General features: G+C 41.6%; 1 protein-coding gene across 3 annotated transcripts in view; it reads right to left on the reverse strand.

Annotated features, from left to right (window-relative positions):
* Positions 1-3501: 3501 nt before the first annotated feature.
* Positions 3502-17641, reverse strand: part of nup98 (nucleoporin 98 and 96 precursor) — a 30568-nt gene continuing 16428 nt past the window's right edge. For all 3 annotated transcript variants that reach the window (XM_044371592.1, XM_044371591.1, XM_044371590.1), the window contains 14 exons: positions 14957-15196; positions 14730-14862; positions 13649-13908; positions 12449-12630; positions 10326-10603; positions 9961-10236; positions 9367-9524; positions 8970-9110; positions 8667-8827; positions 7942-8163; positions 5827-6068; positions 5252-5406; positions 4204-4315; positions 3502-3810 (listed from right to left, as the gene is read on the reverse strand). In XM_044371592.1, the coding sequence (XP_044227527.1) occupies positions 3611-3810; positions 4204-4315; positions 5252-5406; positions 5827-6068; positions 7942-8163; positions 8667-8827; positions 8970-9110; positions 9367-9524; positions 9961-10236; positions 10326-10603; positions 12449-12630; positions 13649-13908; positions 14730-14862; positions 14957-15196 (2760 nt within the window). In that variant the 3' untranslated portion in view covers positions 3502-3610. The remainder of the gene's footprint in view (positions 3811-4203; positions 4316-5251; positions 5407-5826; positions 6069-7941; positions 8164-8666; positions 8828-8969; positions 9111-9366; positions 9525-9960; positions 10237-10325; positions 10604-12448; positions 12631-13648; positions 13909-14729; positions 14863-14956; positions 15197-17641) is intronic.

Below are 17641 nucleotides of genomic sequence, written 5' to 3' on the forward strand. Positions count from 1 at the left end.
TTTATACTTAAGTTATACAAAATATTAAGAAGTAGTTTATAGTCTCCCATCATCATATCCAGTTATTCATGTTTTTTTTCTGACATCAAGCAGGTTATATCATGTTCACGTTATCTAAGCAACGTTGTTGCCGTGGTAGCGACTTGTCAATCACAACGTAGCCGCACCCTAAAGCATACGCTGCTTTATCGTCTATTTTTTTTTTCTTAATCGGACCATAATTTACAAGATGAACATCATGCTGTATTGAAGAAGACTTGAAACTAGCGATTGAGACCATAAACTCATTAAGACAGTGTTTATTGAGGTAATAAATCAAGAGAGAAGTAGGGTTATTTTCTCATAGACTTCCATACAATCAGATTTCTTTATGGAGCCGGTGGAGTCGCCCCCTGATGGCCATTAGATAGAATGCAGGTTGGCAGATCAGTCATATGGTACAATATTGTATTTGTATGTTTGTCTTAACCTTTGTGATTTATGCCAGTTCATTCTGCATCCTCCTGGTGGTTGTTGTTTTTTTTATTTAAACAAACAAGGTTTTTATTATGGTTGTCATGTTTCATGTACTTCATGTTTATGACAGTTTGTTGATGAAATTCCCACTTTTTTTTTAGGACATGAATTATTTATTTATTACTTGTTCATTGCGAGTTTGCTGTATGTTTGCTGGTAATTTTATTGGTTAAAAAATATGTTTACAAACTTAACCTACAATTACACACACAGCAAAGATGTCAGTGGAAATTATGAGACACTTTGTTACTTTGTTCACTTCTTTGGTTTACTTGTTAATCAGCAGGACCAACTTATTGGTTATACTTGGTTTTGTCATACTTATAATTATAATGGACTTGGACTTAAATGCATTTTTTTTAAAAAACTTCTGCATTATTATAGGATCTAATTGTTAACTGCCTGTTTTGTGTTGTTCATATAGCCCATGCTGTGCACTCATTCATTCATGAATAAATATTTTTGTATGTTTATGACCATCAGGTTGATTTCAGACTTCAGATAAACTTAAATACATTTTTTGCACAGAAGGAGGACTGTGGATTTTGTCCTCCATCACTTCCATTGTAAGGTCATTATGAAGGGATCTTCTAATGGTCAGTATGAACAGGAGGAATGATTACAGCAAGAAAAAACAGCTTTAATGTTCATTTGAAGACTGACTGTTGGTTTAAGACACACTTGAAAAACTGTCCTTGAAAGAACTTCTGCAAACGTTTCATGTTTCCTTTTGCCTGAAAATACCAAACAAACAAACAAACAATGAAAAAGACTATCAATGGCTGCAGATGTTGCATCATAACTTTTAAAAAAATTGCTTCAGAAAACTTATTATTAATTAATCTGTAGTTGTTGATATTTCTGAGTGTGGACTCAAGTGTTCAGACTTAATCCTGAGATCAAGAAATCACAAGAAAGAAGAACAAATAACTTTTATTTCTACTCGACTTTATTAAAAAATATTATCAACAAAATCATCAGGAAACATGCACACACACACACACACACACACACACACACACACACACACACACACACATCAGTATCCGTCCATGTGAACTACATACATACACAGTTTCTGTTCAACAGGAGGAAACAGACATCATGTAGAGATTCCTGTTTGTGGAGAAACACTGAAACTGGTTTTAATTGGAAAAGAAAAGAAGGAACTCTTGGCAAGCTGACAGTTAATCTACAACAAAAAGAAAAAAAAAATGACCAATCAATCAATCAATAAGTGAAGGGTTTCATTCCAAAAAAACACTTTGCATCTAATTTATTAATAATTAAAGGTGGAGGATAAAAATGACCTGATATTTCCTGTTTGATTTTCCAAAAATATACAGTATTTATATCATTACATGCAGCTTGTTTTGGAAGGAAACTCTTCACTCTAGAAAAATCTGACGAGCCGACATCCAAACTGTAATCAATCAAGCTCCAATAAAAAAAACCTCTTCTTGTTGTTGTTGTTTATCTCCGGTAACGTGCACAAACACTCTTCTGATTCACATTCAAACCAAAACAGAAAAACAAGAAATCTACAAAAATAGACCGTTAGGCATTTTACACTTTGCATGTTGAGTTTTTCTCTGAGTCGTGTCCCCCCCCAAAAAAAAGAAAAACAACAAAAACAAACAAAACAAAAAGCAACTTGTACGCGTCGTTTGCACAACATCACCGCTCTTCTTCTTTAATATTAAGATAGATCTTTATTCACATATTGACAGATGAACAAATGCTACTGTCGCACTACGCTAAGCTAACAGCTGCTTTTTTTTTTTTTTTTTTAAACTTACTTAAGATAAAACCAAATCTTCAAATAGAAAAATAACGAGCAGTCATGTTGTCAAAGAAGAAGAGATGGAGTCAGAGCCCGACGACCACACACAGCGCTGAGCTGAGCTGCGGGGGGGTCAGAGGTCAAATCATTCAAAAGTTACATCTACAAAGACGCTTTTCAAAAAAAACAGGCAGAAACAAACTCAGAAGACATGTTTTTTTTTTTTTGGGAGCATTTCAATGTAAATGATTCAGTGAGAATCTCAATAAACAATAAACGTTGCTGAAGATCATTTAAAGGATCAGATCAGAGTGTTTGAAAGTTTGGACCCTTTATTTTTATTTAGAAACGTTTGTATTTTAGTTAGAAGTCGTTGGTTTCCGTTTATTTATGTTTCTGTGTGTTCAGGAAACTTTATCGACACACTGTTACGACCATTTAATGTTTAAATGGTCTTATTATTTATCTTTAATATGCGTTTTTAATCCAGGAGTCTTGAGAGAAGTATTGATATCGATTTTTACTGGTGAATTAAAGTAAATATTTCTTAAAAGTTAAAGTTTAGGTTGTATTTGATTTATTTTTGCAGTTTTAAGCACAAATGAATTCTGACTTATTTTAAACAGAAATTGTAAATAAATGAGTGAAAACCAACTGCAGAGCTGCAAAAAGTCAATTAAATCAACCACTTTGATGATCAAATCATTTCAAAACAGTTCATTTTTAAGCAAAAGTGCCAAATGTGACGGATCCAAGTTTTATTTTTCTTGCTCTTCTATTATATTAAACTGAATATTTGGAGGTTTTTGGACTAAGATGTTACACTAGACATTAGGAACAGTGAAAATCTGCAAATTAATCAATAATAAAATAATAATAATGGTTAACTGCAGAAAGACATTCAAACATTTACTGAACTGTTTACTGTGAGATTTGTAATAAAAAGGAGCAAAAACATGAAACATCTGGTTTGATCCTTTAAGATGAAAATATGATTTCAAGTTGTTTCTCCCTGAATCAAACACACACACATGTTGAGGAATGAAATATTGAAGCTTTTGTGTCCGTTTTCTACAGAAGGAACTGAAAGCAAAGACGTGAAGCTGAATAAATGTAAAAAAATGTTTGTCAGCAGTCAGAAACGGGATCAATGGACTCAGTTTTTGAGTTTTTTTTGCTCCTTTTTTCTTTCAGGGAAACTTTGTGTGTCAGAGGTTCATGATGTTTGAGCAGCTGATCTTTCAGCCGGTGAAGACCTCATGTATGCTTTGATTGAAGTAGCGGCGCGTTCTTCCCTCCTGCTCTGTGCTCTCATTGGCTGACGATGAGCTGTCGCAGGTACGACTGCGTGAGGCCTCGCAGCTCCTCCAGCGTGTAGTCCTCCGGCATCGGCAGGCGGGTGATGTTCTGCGCCAGCTGGTTGAGCGGCATGTTGTGGGAGTCGGACGCTGCGTCGCCTTGCTGCAGCTTCAGCACCACGCGCAGGATGTTGGCTACACGCTTCGCCATCTCTGCACGGAGGGAAGAGGAGGTCGGTTAGTCGTGCAGGTTTTTGTTCTCAACAGACAACAGCAGCTGGTTTCACTAATCAGTTACCGACCTGAACAACCTCGTTCATCAGTTTTCTCTACAAATAATCTGTAAACACACGACGAAGGAACTCTCAGACTCTCCTGTTGTGTGTCCAGCTTTCAGTAATAGTTATTTTGAACTGTGAAGTTTACGGTTACACTTCTACTGCTGAGAAACCAGCAGACGGAGGGAAAACCGGAGCAGAGCTGACAGACTATCTGACCTCTCAGCTTCAACCTCAGCAGGAAACCTTCCTGTCTGCAGTTCCTGATCTTGTTTTTAATGAGGACAGATGTGTCAGTGAATCCAGCCGCGGACTGTCGTGCTCTTACCTGATTGGGCGAGGCGGTCTCTGGCAGTGCTGCAGGGCAGCAGCTCGATTCTGCTGCATAGAGACGTGACGTCGGTGTAAAGACGCTCCAGCTCGTAACCGGCGTTCTCCATCTGACGGAGGGAGGAAAACACTCAGAGTCACTTCACACACGTATACATCTAAAGCTCTACAAGTTCAGATACTCTGGAGCTAAACACTGTTTGTGCTTCCAGGTAGATCCTGCAGATTAGACTCATGACGAATTAAAACATCAAACATAACATTTACACACGAGGAAACAACAACACAGATGTGTCCTGTTGTTCTTTGTCTTTATGCAGCTGAATAAAAGTAGCGTTTGTCTCCAGTTAATCATCAGCTGAGTGTTTGATGATTTTATTTCTGCTTTAGAACCAAACGACACAAAACAATCAGAAATTAACGTTTATTTCTGTCATTCGCAGCTTTGCTCTCTCTACCGCCGCTCCCTCTCTTCATTCACTCTCTAGCTCGCCCGACCACCGCCGCTCTCTCTCTATTTTTTAAAAATGAGTCAGGAAGTCGACATCAAAGCTGAACTAGAGCACGTCTTTGTTTTATGAATGAAGCGGTTCACAAGTTGAAGCAGCTGCTGTTTGTGTTTGACCAATCAGCAACAGTCATCCCTGCAAACCCCGCCCCCCAAAGGTCCTGTGCTTTTGGAAAATACTCCAAGTACTGTTTTTGGGGGGTAAAACAATCTCTCTGGAGCTGAACTTAGACTCTGGTCCCTGCAGTGGAAACCTCCAGTACTGTACTGGAGTATTTCCATTTCATGCTACTTTCAACTTCTACTCCAGTTCAGAGGGAAATATTGTAGATTTAACTCTTATGCATTTATTTGAAAACTGCTACAGTACATACTACATACAAAATATGATCTCTTTCTAAAACAATAAATAAGTATCATAAAACCAACCGGGGCCATTCTGAGTACAAAACTTCTGAGCTTTAACTCAAAAAATGTTTTTTTATAGTATTTTGGTAATATAGTTACAGATTTTGAATATGTTGGTAAACATATGAACCTGCTCGATGTCCTTCAGAGTCTTGATGACCCTGATGTAGTCCAGGTAAACCCTCCCTGCAGTGTCCCAGTCCTGGATGGTGGTGCTGTGTTCAGGGACCGCCAGTCCCTCCAGGAACTCCAGCAGGTAGTCGTGGTTGTCGTTGATGATGCAATCTACGGGAGGACGGAAGGGACACGATGAAAAGATTACAAAACCGGAAAAATGTTTGACTTCTCTGAAAGATCAATATCATAATAATAATAATAATAACAATAATAATACATTTAATTTGTACTGCAGTTTTCATTCATAGTGAAACTTAAAGTTCTGCAGTATTAATAACATGATAAACATTTAATTTAAAAAAAAAAAGGATTAAAATCAGATTAAGAAGAGAAGATTAATACCAAAAATCCAAATTAATCAGATTATAAAAAACGACTTTTGCAGGAGAAGCACTTGAGTTTTACCAGAAGTCACAAACAGCAACTTATTTGTGTTTTCTTGATTATTGTAAACTATGTTCAGCTCTGACACGTGAGGACATAAAAACAGTGTTAAAAAACAGTTTAAACTGATCTGATTGTTTTTACCTGAGGCCAGGTGTTGGATCAGCAGCCGGTGACACTGGTTCCAGTATCCGGCTCGGTACAGGTGCAGCGCCTCCTGGTGTCGGTCGCCGTCGCGCCGCGCTCGGGTGGCCTTGGCCTCGTGGATCCACCGCTCCGGGATCAGCAGCCTCTCGGTCAGGAAGCGCTCCCTCCGGACCGACTCGTCCGTCTCCTGCAGGGGGCAGTGGAGCGTCAGCAGCTCCCTCACCGCTCGCTCCCGCTGACTGGAGACGCACAGAGGAAGATCGTTAACGTCACACTTCTCAGTGTTTCCCCAATAATAGTACACGAGAACCCCCGCCAGGCTAAAAAACATTATTTAAATGCCAAAAATAACGACTAATAACCATTCATTCAGAAATCAACAGCGTTTCAAAACGTGAGACAACATCTGTGTCGTTGACATGGAAACTGCAGGTAGTGTAACTCCTTTTAAGGAATAGCGCAGTACGTGAGCGAGTGAGTGGTTAAGCGAGAGAGCGAGGAACAGGTTAACAGTAAGGCCGTAGTGAATCAGGCGGGGCAGCGTTCAGCCGCAGGGTGGAGTGGAGGTGTGGGGGTGTGGGGGGGAGGGGTGTGAGCGTGTTTATTTGTCCTCCGGAACGTAACCGTTGTGAAACAATCAGAAAATAACGTTTTACTGATCTGATTCACCGGTTTTCTCGCTCCCTCTCTTCATTCACTCTCTAGCTCTCTCTCTCTCTCTCTCTCTCGCTGGTGCTCTCGCTCTCTTTCTCTCATCTTTCTTAAAATGAAGTGGTTTGGCCTACCCCCCGCCAGGCCAAACCACTCAAACACTGCTTGTCTTAATCAGGAAGTTATAATATTCCAATGTGCTGATGATACTGTAGTGGTTTTGTTAGGAAGAAGATCAGATGAGTCGGCGTATAGACGTCAGCTGTCGATAACCTTCAGCTCAACATCTGAAAACTAAAGATCACAGTCTTCAGGAGACACAGAAGAAACAGAAACTTTGTGAAACCAGTTAAAAACGTGAGAGTTTAAGTTTCTTGGCACTAAAAATCTCTGCCGACTTAATTCGGACGATCCATCGATCCCTTACACTCAGCACTTAGTCCTCTTCCCCCCTTTATATTCAAAGTATTTGTGTGGTGTCGTTCCCTCCTTTTCCTTTATTATTTTGGTATATTTCGTCATGAAATAAAGGGAACAGGTTGACACATGCACTGTACTGCACTGAAAAGCCCACTGAGATAGTCTGTGTTCATACTAACTTCCACACCAGGTGCTCAAGCTGTAAAGACTGATAATGACACCTTGAGGTGGACGGGCAGTTTCACGCCTTTACTTTGAAGAGTTTACCAACTTTTATGTAAACACTGTCACGGCTCTTGTCAATCAGATGTAATTGTCTTTTTAATATAGACGTCAGCTGTCGATAACCTTCAGCTCAACATCTGAAAACTAAAGATCACAGTCTTCAGGAGACACAAAAGAAACAGAAACTTTGTGAAACCAGTTAAAAACGTGAGAGTTTAAAGTTTCTTGGCACTAAAAATCTCTGCCAACTTTAAATGAGAAAGCAACATGTACAACGTCTGTAAGGTTTGGCTCTTTGGAGGATCATAAAACTTGTTTCCAGGTAAAGCTGTGGTCTAAGTTTGAGGTCAGCTGAGGTCAGCTTCTGCTGAATCAGACTGCATCAAGGATTTCTGATCCTTGTTCTTGTAACGTTTACTTGACAGGAGGAATAAAACTTTAACTTCAGGGCTGCAACTAACAATTATTCTCATTATCGAAAAATCTCTCAATTATTTTCTCAGTTAATCGATCACTTGTTTGCTCTATAAAACGTCAGAATCACTGCATCCTAAAGCCAAAGATGACGTCCTCAAATGTCTTGTTTTGTCCACAAAGATATTCAGTTTACTGTCACAGAGACTAAAGAAACCTGAAAATATTCACATCTGAGAAGCTGGAACCAGAGAGACAATTTTCAACAAACAAACAAACAAAAAGACTCAAAATTAATCAACTATCAAGGCAACTAAATCGATAAATTGTTGCAGCTGTAGTTAACTTGACTGTCATGTTTTCTTTTAGTGTCTATAACAGAATAAGGGGAGATCGACGTACGTGTGGTCGGGGATGTGCAGCAGGATGAAGACGGCCAGGTGCCAGAGGCCGGCGCTCTCCAGCTGAGCGGCGTAGCTGGCGTGGAGGAGTCCCTGCCCCGAGACGCTCAGGTGGCTGTAATGCAGCGCCTGCAGGACGCCCCACAGGTGCCAGCTGAGACGGTAATCCAGACGCTCCCAGGTGACCGTCAGAGGGTCCAACAGCTGCTCCAGCCTGTAGTGTCTGCAGGAAAACACAGAGAGAGAGAGAGAGAGAGACGACTTGTTTCCATGTTCTGATGCTGGAAAAACAGTCAGGATTTATAAAAGTGGAACTGGGAATCTAAATGTGATGTTGTACAGATGTGTATTGACCAGACACGTTATCGAAATAGAGCTACAACGCCCGGTGGAATCCCGGGGTGACAGTAAACTGAATATAGTAAACTGTGAAGTGGCCTGAACATGCGTTATATTAAACACCTTTATTAATGGTCCAGTTTTAATCATCAGGGAGGAAACAGATTGTTTACAGCTGCTACTCTAAACAGACACTGGTAGTAAACAATATAACATCACATAATAAAGTAATATTATTAAATTATTACAATTAATTCCATTTAAATTTGTTCTGTTTTTTACATTTAGTCGGTTCTGTGAGTCTTTTCTGTGATATTTAAGTTGAACGTCAGCAGATGAAGGTTTTAAAGTTCGGTTCGGGTGCAGGTTGTAGTTCCTGATGTTTACCTGTCGCTGTAGAGTTTGAGCAGGTGGAAGCAGAGGTCGTACAGCTGCCGTTTAGACTCTTCCTCCTCCTCCTCCTCCTCCTCCTCGTCCATGTCTGGCTGCTCCGCCTCCAGGTACGGAGGCAGGGGGGCGCAGGCGTACCTCCCGCCCTCACACGAGCCCTGCAGGACGGAGAGGACAACAACGATGATCAGTGGACGACAGCAGCCGGATGTTTTCAGTGAAACGTAACCCGCGTTTTAGATGAACTGAACACCTTCACGTATAAATAACGTGACCACAGAGCAGCAGGTAGCGGCTCACCTGGAAGGCGACTTCGTATTTGGTGAGGGCGTCGGCCACGGAGGCTGTGGGAGGCAACATGAACCAGAGGTGGACCGCCACACAACGCTTCCAGTCCAACTCTGAGCACACGTTCACCACAGAGTCAGACGACTGCCACACCTGCAGGGACGGACAGGAAACACCGTCAGCATCGAACTACAGACGCTAAACAACACGCAGACGCACTTTAAACATCATTTACTGTCTAGAAGCTACAAAACAGACTCTGTAACAAGCCTCAGGTAGATTAAAATGTCCTACTGATGAAGGAAAACGTTATACTTTGGATTATTAGTCAAGCATTTATCATCTTTTATCTCTTTGGTGAATCTCTCCAGTTCAGATTTACTCAGGAAACAAATCAAACGTGTCGTACAGGTTTCCCAGCGAGCAGCGTGAAGATGCGCAGTCGTTCCTCAGGCAGGTAGCTGTCGGACTGCATGCGGTTCCAGTCGGCGAGCTGAAGGGCCAGAAGGTCCCGGCTGTACTGAGAACCCATCGCCTGAGACAGCAGCAGGGACAGACGGTGGTCTCCTGAGGACAAACACAGCTAGATGTTAGCGGTGATGTCAGCATTAGTATGAAGATATTTACCAAACAGACGCTCTCTACATACCACGATAACTGCTGCAGAGGAGTTTTAAAAGCACGACTGTGACTTCAAACAGATTCAGTGTAACGCAGGACGACTGCAGCTGCTTTATTACAGGGCTGATGTTGCATCTGGACTTTTCAGAGTCTAGTTTGATATTTTCCCTGATTAAGTTTTTAAATTTAGAACAAACTTCTTCAGACCAACTTCAGATCACATTTCTGGCCTCAAGAGTTTCTGCAGAGTTTTGAAGAAACAACGCTCAGGATGAAAACTATTTGTTCTTTGTGTTTTGCATAAAGAATCAACTCTCACTCGTGTCTTCCTGTCTGCAGTGTTTCCATATTTCTGATACTATCATCATAGTCGCCTCCTCACCTTCCTTCTGTGCGAGCCGACACGCCTCACTGATGCGGTTTCCCGTCAGGTAGCTGAAGATGGCCTCGGTGTGGCGTCCTTTCCCTGCCTGAGCCACCTCCTCCTCCACCCTGTAGGTGGCGCCGCGGGACAGCCAGGCTGAGAAGGTCCGCCTCCTCTCCAGCTGCTGCTGATACTCGCTGGGCGTCTCCATGTCTGGCTCCTGGTCCGCGGGGCCCAACCGGCCCCACAGGGCCTCACACAGGGTCCAGACCTCGGCCCAGTAACCCAGCAGGGCTGAAGGAGAGAGAGAGAGAGAGAGAGAGAGAGTTATGAAACATAAAACATCACTCAACCCTACGTAGATACTTCAGCTGGTTACTTACGGTCCGCGTCGCCCTGCTTGTCGCTCAGCTCCATGATCCACTCGGCGTACTCGTGCAGCGCCGCCACGCCGGGCTCCGGTTGGACCAGAGGGCAGGCGGAGGCGTCTGTGGTGCTGACGGTGCTGTGCTTGAGGCAGATCTCCAGGGGGCGCTGCAGCACCACCTGGCTCTCCTCATCCTCCTCCTCCTCCTCCTCTTCTTCTTCACTGATCTTCCCTCCCGGAGGCTCCAGACCCTCCAGCTGCTCCAACACCACCTTATAGGGGCTTTCTGTCAGTCTGCAGGACAGAACATCAACAGTCAGACTGATGGCTGCTTTGTTGCACCAGTAACCACATCTAAGTGATGTCACAGTGAACATTTACATCACTGCAACAAGTTGAGATGTTAAGTTGGTCTTTAAGCCTAGTTTACACTTCCTGCAAATTTCATCATCTGCCTCCGTCGTCGAGGGTCCAGACTGATGATCTGCATTATATTTTATTCACACTTCACTCTGCAACAGCTGAGCAAGCAAAGTTTATTTATATAACACCTTTCACAAACACCAAACACAAAGTGCTTCGCAGTCAAAGAAATAAAATAAAGTAAAATAAAGTGAAATAACATAAAATAAAATAAAATAAAATCAGAATAAAGAAAAGCAAAGACATCAGATAAAATACACAGAGCAGATAAAATGGACAAGTTAATATAAAATAGCACAAACTACCCAAATGCCTGTCTGAACAAATGGGTGTTTAGCTGCTTTTTAGGGAGTCTACATTATCCTACGCTAACCCCCCTAACCCTAACACTAAGGGTTAGCATTAGGGGTTAGGATTAGGATTAGGGTTAGGGGTTTGGGTTAGGGTTATGGGTTAGGGTTAGGATTAGGATTAGGGTTAGGCTGTAGGGGTTAGTGGTTAGGATTAGGGTTAGGGGGTAGGGTTAGGGGTTAGGATTAGGGTTAGGAGTTAGGATTAGGGTTAGGGGTTAGTGGTTAGGATTAGGGTTAGGGGTTAGGATTAGGGTTAGGGTTAGGATTAGGATTAGGGTTAGGCTGTAGGGGTTAGTGGTTAGGATTAGGGTTAGGGGGTAGGGTTAGGGGTTAGGATTAGGGTTAGGAGTTAGGATTAGGGTTAGGGGTTAGTGGTTAGGATTAGGGTTAGGGGTTAGGATTAGGGTTAGGGTTAGGATTAGGATTAGGGTTAGGCTGTAGGGGTTAGTGGTTAGGATTAGGGTTAGGGGGTAGGGTTAGGGGTTAGGATTAGGGTTAGGAGTTAGGATTAGGGTTAGGGGTTAGTGGTTAGGATTAGGGTTAGGGGGTAGGGTTAGGATTAGGGTTAGGGGGTAGGATTAGGGTTATGGTTAGGGGTTAGGATTAGGGTTAGGATTAGGGTTAGGGGTTAGGATTAGGGTTAGGGGGTAGGGTTAGGGGTTAGGATTAGGGTTAGTGGTTAGGATTAGGGTTAGGATTAGGGTTAGTGGTTAGGATTAGGGTTGGGGGTAGGGTTAGGGGGTAGGGTTAGGATTAGGGTTATGGTTAGGGGTTAGGATTAGGATTAGGGTTAGTGGTTGGGGTTGGGGTTAGCTTGTTAAGCTTGTTGGAAGACTATTCCAAAGCTTTGGGGCTGCTGACTGGAAGGCATGATCCCCCGGGTCTTAAAATGTGTACGAGGTCCACTTAGAAAGCCCTGGGTAGAGGATCTAAGAGCTCGACTAGGGTGTAGGAGTGCAGAAGGTCACTAATGTACTATGGAGCCATGTAGGGCTCTATAATTGAGCACCAACATTTTAAAATGAATTCTAAAAGCCAGTGCAGTGAGATTAAAGTAAAGGTTGTATGTGACCATCTGTTGGATTGTGTTAAAAGCCCAACAGCAGCAGCAGCAGCAGCGGTTTGGACAGTTTGTAAACGTTTTATGGAAGATTTATTGAGACAAGTAACAGCTGAACGGTTATCGTTAAACATGATGAACATCCTCTAAAATTCGTCTGTTCATGTGCAAAAGATCCTGAGTGACAAGGACTGAACATGAAGAATTTTCAGTCTACGAGGGAAAATCGATGTAATCTAAGTTTTAAAAATGTTGATAACTTTCAAACACTCATCTATGTGTGTGTGTGTGTGTGTCTCTTACGGTTTGCTCCTGGCAGGTTTCGGCAGGAAGCTGAAGTCGGTCTTGTTGGTCAGTTCTTGGTCGAGCTGTTTGGACGGCGGTGAGCTCAGCCGGTGGCCGCAGTGCGCCAGCGTCCAGCCAGGACCCCACCCCACCCGAAACGATCGACCAGCAAACAGCCCCGCGTCCATCAGCAACCCTCCCTGCAGAAACAACAACAACACAGTTATTATTATAGCGGAGAAAAGGTCCTGTGAGGAAACAGCAGCTTCATAATAACAGGAAGAAACCAACATTTATGTTGAACCGAAAGATTTAACCATCACTTGCAAACAGAATTAATTATTTCTGCTTGAATCTGAAGGTTAAATGTACTTTTCTCAAAGAAAGAAGAACTTTCACATGAAGATTTGGTGCATTTTTTTTTTAGGCTTTTATTGTTCACCAGATGTTTTAAGTTCCTTTCGGATCTGATGACATTTTAACATGTTGCTCTCATGTCTGAATAAACTGAAACAAACTGAAACACAAATCTGAACTGAAGTCTGTCAGATGAACACAAAGAGTCAAACATGTTTCACTTCAACACATTTATAATGTCTAATCAGTTTAATAAACTATGAAACGCTCTCGTATCAGATCAGTCTATAAAAAACTATGAGCATGTGGGACCATCTGTTAGCCGCTAACTGCCGGTTAGCGCTCCGCTAACTTATACGGGTATAAAATGATTCAATCGTGCGTCTCTTCTAGACTTTCCAAATGTTATCACACCGAATGGATTCAATTTTGATAGTGAAACGAGTCATTTCGAAGGGGTTGATGCTCAAAATAATGTATCCACCGTTTTACAGCCGCAGCGGCAGTGACGGATCAGACTACTGCAGCCAGGGGGCACAAGCATCCGTCGGCAGGGTTTGTGTAATTACTCTCGCTGCCAGAAGGGAGAGACGCTCGTTCATTAAGACTTCAACTGCAAAATAAGTTTGAGAATCGATCAGTGACGCAGCCTATTAGTTATATATTTTTAAGTCAACTTCAAAAACTTAAAAAAGTAAAAGATGATCAATGCAGGTTTCTGCCAACATCGTTAACTGATGAATAATAATTAGTCTCTTTCTCTCTACTGGATATGTTGGTTTGTGTCGTTGCTGACGTTGTTCTATAAAACTCATTCAGACGTTACATGTATATAAAATAAACCGTGTTGAGGGTACCAACCTTCCCCTGCGTGACCGACTCCTTGAGGGGGACGGGGCCGCCCAGCCGTCGGACCCCCACCGTCCTGATGGCGGGCTCCGGAGGCCGAGAAGGCAGCAGGAAGGAGGAGGGGCTGGGCGCCGCCCAGTGTAACGACCGGGAGGATTCGACCGCCGCCGGAGACGCCCCTGACAGAGGAGCAGGAAGAGAAGGGCGGGGAGAGTCTGACAGCTGAGAGAGGAGGAGGCCCGAGGTAAAACGAGCCTGAAGGAGACCACCGACTGGAGAGAGAGAGAGAGAGAGAGAGAGAGAGAGAGAGAGAGAGAGAGAGAGAGAGAGAGAGAGAGAGAGAGAGAGAGAGAGAGAGAGAGAGAGAGAGAGAGAGAGAGAGAGGAGATGAAAAGATCAACAAGACAAAAAACAACATGAAATCAGCTGATAGTAGCTTCTTTATTAAGACTCTTCCACCATCAGGCATGTAATCCAGTCCAGCATGTTTCTCCTCAATCTAACACACCTGATTCTAATTATTAACTCTTTATCAAGCTTCAGCAGCTTGATAACGAGTTAATAATTAGAATCAGGTGACCTCTGAGTCTATATGACAAGTAACATAAATTCAAACATTTGTCTTTGTTTACTATGATAAAACTACAATAAAACTATGAAAAAACAATGTTATTACCAGTAGGCCCAGCCCACTGACTCAAAACTGAATATATATACATATAAATGCATCAATATGAACACACTGAACACAGTATTGATACAGGAACCACTTCTGCTGAATCTAACCCAATGTTAACCTTTACTACGACAGTGTTCAGACTGTAGTCGGGAGGCACAGAGGAGACTTTGTGTTCTGATTCAGAGCTGAAGTTGTCACTAACTCGCCTTCACTTTAATCAGCAGGTGCAAAACACAGGAACTTGGTTTAGATCTCGGGGAGTTGTAGCATTTATTCACTGACAAACAGCTTAAACTGAACACACGCTGCTCGGCTACGTTAGCAGCTTTACTGCTAACTTCATACCGTCTGCTCCGGCCGCCAGCATCACCCTCACACACACACACACTAAAAACACAAGTGGAGGTTTCCTACCGGAGGGTCGGCTCTGAGCTCCCGGCAGGATGAGGCGAGGGGACGAGACGTCAGCAGGGACCTTCATCGCTCCATGGTCGTGGAACATGTCGCTCTCCTCCTCATCCTCAGCAAACAGAGACGCCTTCATAATCTGACAACACCAGGAAGGAAACAGTTTTATATTGCGGCGGCGGTCTGATGGAGTGACGTACTTCCTGTCTGGGGGCGGAGACTCTTGACTCTACCTGCAGGGTGTGAGGGTTGATCCCCAGCGAGGACGCTATGTGGCTGGACGCAGAGACGGCGTCGTGCTCCGCGGAGATCAAACCTCCGAGCTTCCCGGCCGTCGTGTCCATGTCTCCCACCAGCAGGTCGCCGTCCTCCTCTCCTCCCAGCGTGCTCTCTGTCGGGAAGCTCTGGGTGATGTCAGCCATGTCGCTGTCCAACTCCGCCACGCCGCCTGGAAGATCCACGACGACGGTGGACTGAAGACACAGATGAAGAAGAGAGTGTTACAGTACAAATAAGACACATTCTTCTTCCTCATCAAAACCTGGTGCCTACATTACCCACAATCCAACTCAAGCTCTGACAGTTTGGTCTGAGATTGTGGTGTGTTATGCTAGTAGCAGCTAATGTAGCCTGGAGCTGTTAGCCTCCAGCAGAGACGAGGAGCTACAGACGTCTGCTAACACTAAACCTCCAGATTTTATTACGTTTATAACTTTTAGTTTTCAGCCCCGACTGACGCCGACTCAAGTGACATCATCAGTGACATCATCAGCTCCCTAAAAAGGATTTATACTACTTTTTACACCTGAAAACACACTTAAGTGAAGCGGTGGAAAGAAACTAAATACATTTACTGAAGTACAGTTTAGAGGTACTTGTACTTTACTTGAGTATTTCCATGTGATGCTACTTTCTACATTTCAGAGGGAAATATTGTACTTTCTACTCCACTACATTTATTTGACAGCTTTAGTTACTTTTCAGATGAAGATTTGACACAATGGATAATATAACAAGCTTTTAAAATACAACACATTGTTAAAGATGAAACTAGTGGTTTCCAACCTTTTTGTCTTTTGACGTCTTACAAAAAGCAGTGTGTAGTCGGGGTCACATTTCACATGTCTATGAGTTGTTAACAGCTCCACCAAATAGTGATTTTTCCCTCTAAACTTCTCACATGCTTTCATTTCAATAAATGTTCAAATGATCCAATATTTCAGCAAAAATCAATCTTATAAAACTTATGTACTTTTACTCTAGTAGCATTTTTCATGCAGGACTTTTACTTGTAGTGGAGTATTTTTACATTGTGGTACTTTTACTCGAGTAAAGGATGTGAATATTGGACTGATCACAAAACAGACCAACATAAACCTGCGTTGGTTGATCAGTTTGTTGAATGACATCAATAATTTACTACTTTTTGTTTTTTGCCTTTATAAAGTCTTTCTGGCTTTTTTTTCTTTGTTTAGGAACAAACAGAGTCAAAGGTCAGTGTGTTGAACCCAAATAAATGACTTGAATTTGGTCAAATATTACATTTAATTGAATTTAATGAATAAAATCTCAAATATCTGAGTTTTATTATCTTACAGCTAAAAGTTCCAGCTAAGAGTTTCCTTTGAAGACCTTTAAATATATATTTATAGATATATTTTATATTTTTGGATAATATGGATTTTATAAACTGAATAACAAATTTTATGCAAAACAAAATACTATATCTGCAAACAAATTATTACATAATTCTACATACAGGCAACTTAATTTCTACAGAGCTACAGATCCAGTGTTACCGGATTGTTTTGATTTGTTGGTGAGCTGATTGTTAGCTGATTATTAATTATGACTTTAAAAGTTTGTGATCATTTAATAAGTTTTAATGGTTCAAATGTCATATTAAATGTTGTGTGTGTGTGTTCTGGCTCCGCTGGTCAGAATCTGTCAGATGAGTTTGTGTTTTTGTTCTCAATCTGAATCTAAATTCCATTTTCATATATAAACTTTTATTTAGTTGTATATTTCATCATGTATGAGGATGTACGGGTAACTCATAAACATTTAATTATGATTATTACACCAGCAGATCAGAATGATTCATTAATAACCTGCAAGTTCTCTTTTAAATTATAATTACATCAACATTTCATTACAGATCAAAGTCAGTCATTGGATCTGAAAATGAGTTTTATATTTATGGTTCAGCCGAAACGTCTCAGTCTGGATCAGCTACCTGTCAACAAACTGCACTGGAATAGCTTAACGTTTAAGGGCTTGTTGCTATGACAACAGTTCAGATCAATTTTAAGCTTCAAAAAAATCCAGAAACACACACTCTCACTCACACACACACTAATTTACTCACACTGACACTCACACTCTCACTCAGTCAGAACAACCTGGTCCATTCACATTAATATCAATAAACAATAATCGACATATTTATTAAAACTGTGAAAGATGAGAAATATGGAGTCAAACTTCCTTCAGAGGAATCAGAGTCTGTTTATATTCTGACATTAAATACTGTTTATTTTCTGTTTCTACTCAGACACTGAATAAAGTCTGAGACTCATTTTGGCACCAACAATAAAAACTATTCAGACAAATATAAAATATATAGAAACATAACTGACATGATGCTGATGCTCAAACATGAGGTTTTATCAGCAGTTTGAATCATGAATCAACTGGTTTAGCAGCGTTTAAGTTGCTCTTTATACAAACTGAAGACAAAAAGGTTCAAATTCAATTAACTTTATTAGTTTGACTTTCATTATTCGCAGAATGAAGTTTAATACAAAACGTGTGTCACACATGTTTAAAGCAGGTCAGAGTTTAACATGTTTCCCTGCTCCAACTTTTAACTTCATATCAAACACAAGAAACTCATAAACAATAATAATAATAATAAT

The sequence above is a fragment of the Thunnus albacares genome, chromosome 13 (assembly GCF_914725855.1).
Source record: "Thunnus albacares chromosome 13, fThuAlb1.1, whole genome shotgun sequence".
NCBI classification, from domain to species: Eukaryota; Metazoa; Chordata; class Actinopteri; order Scombriformes; family Scombridae; genus Thunnus; species Thunnus albacares.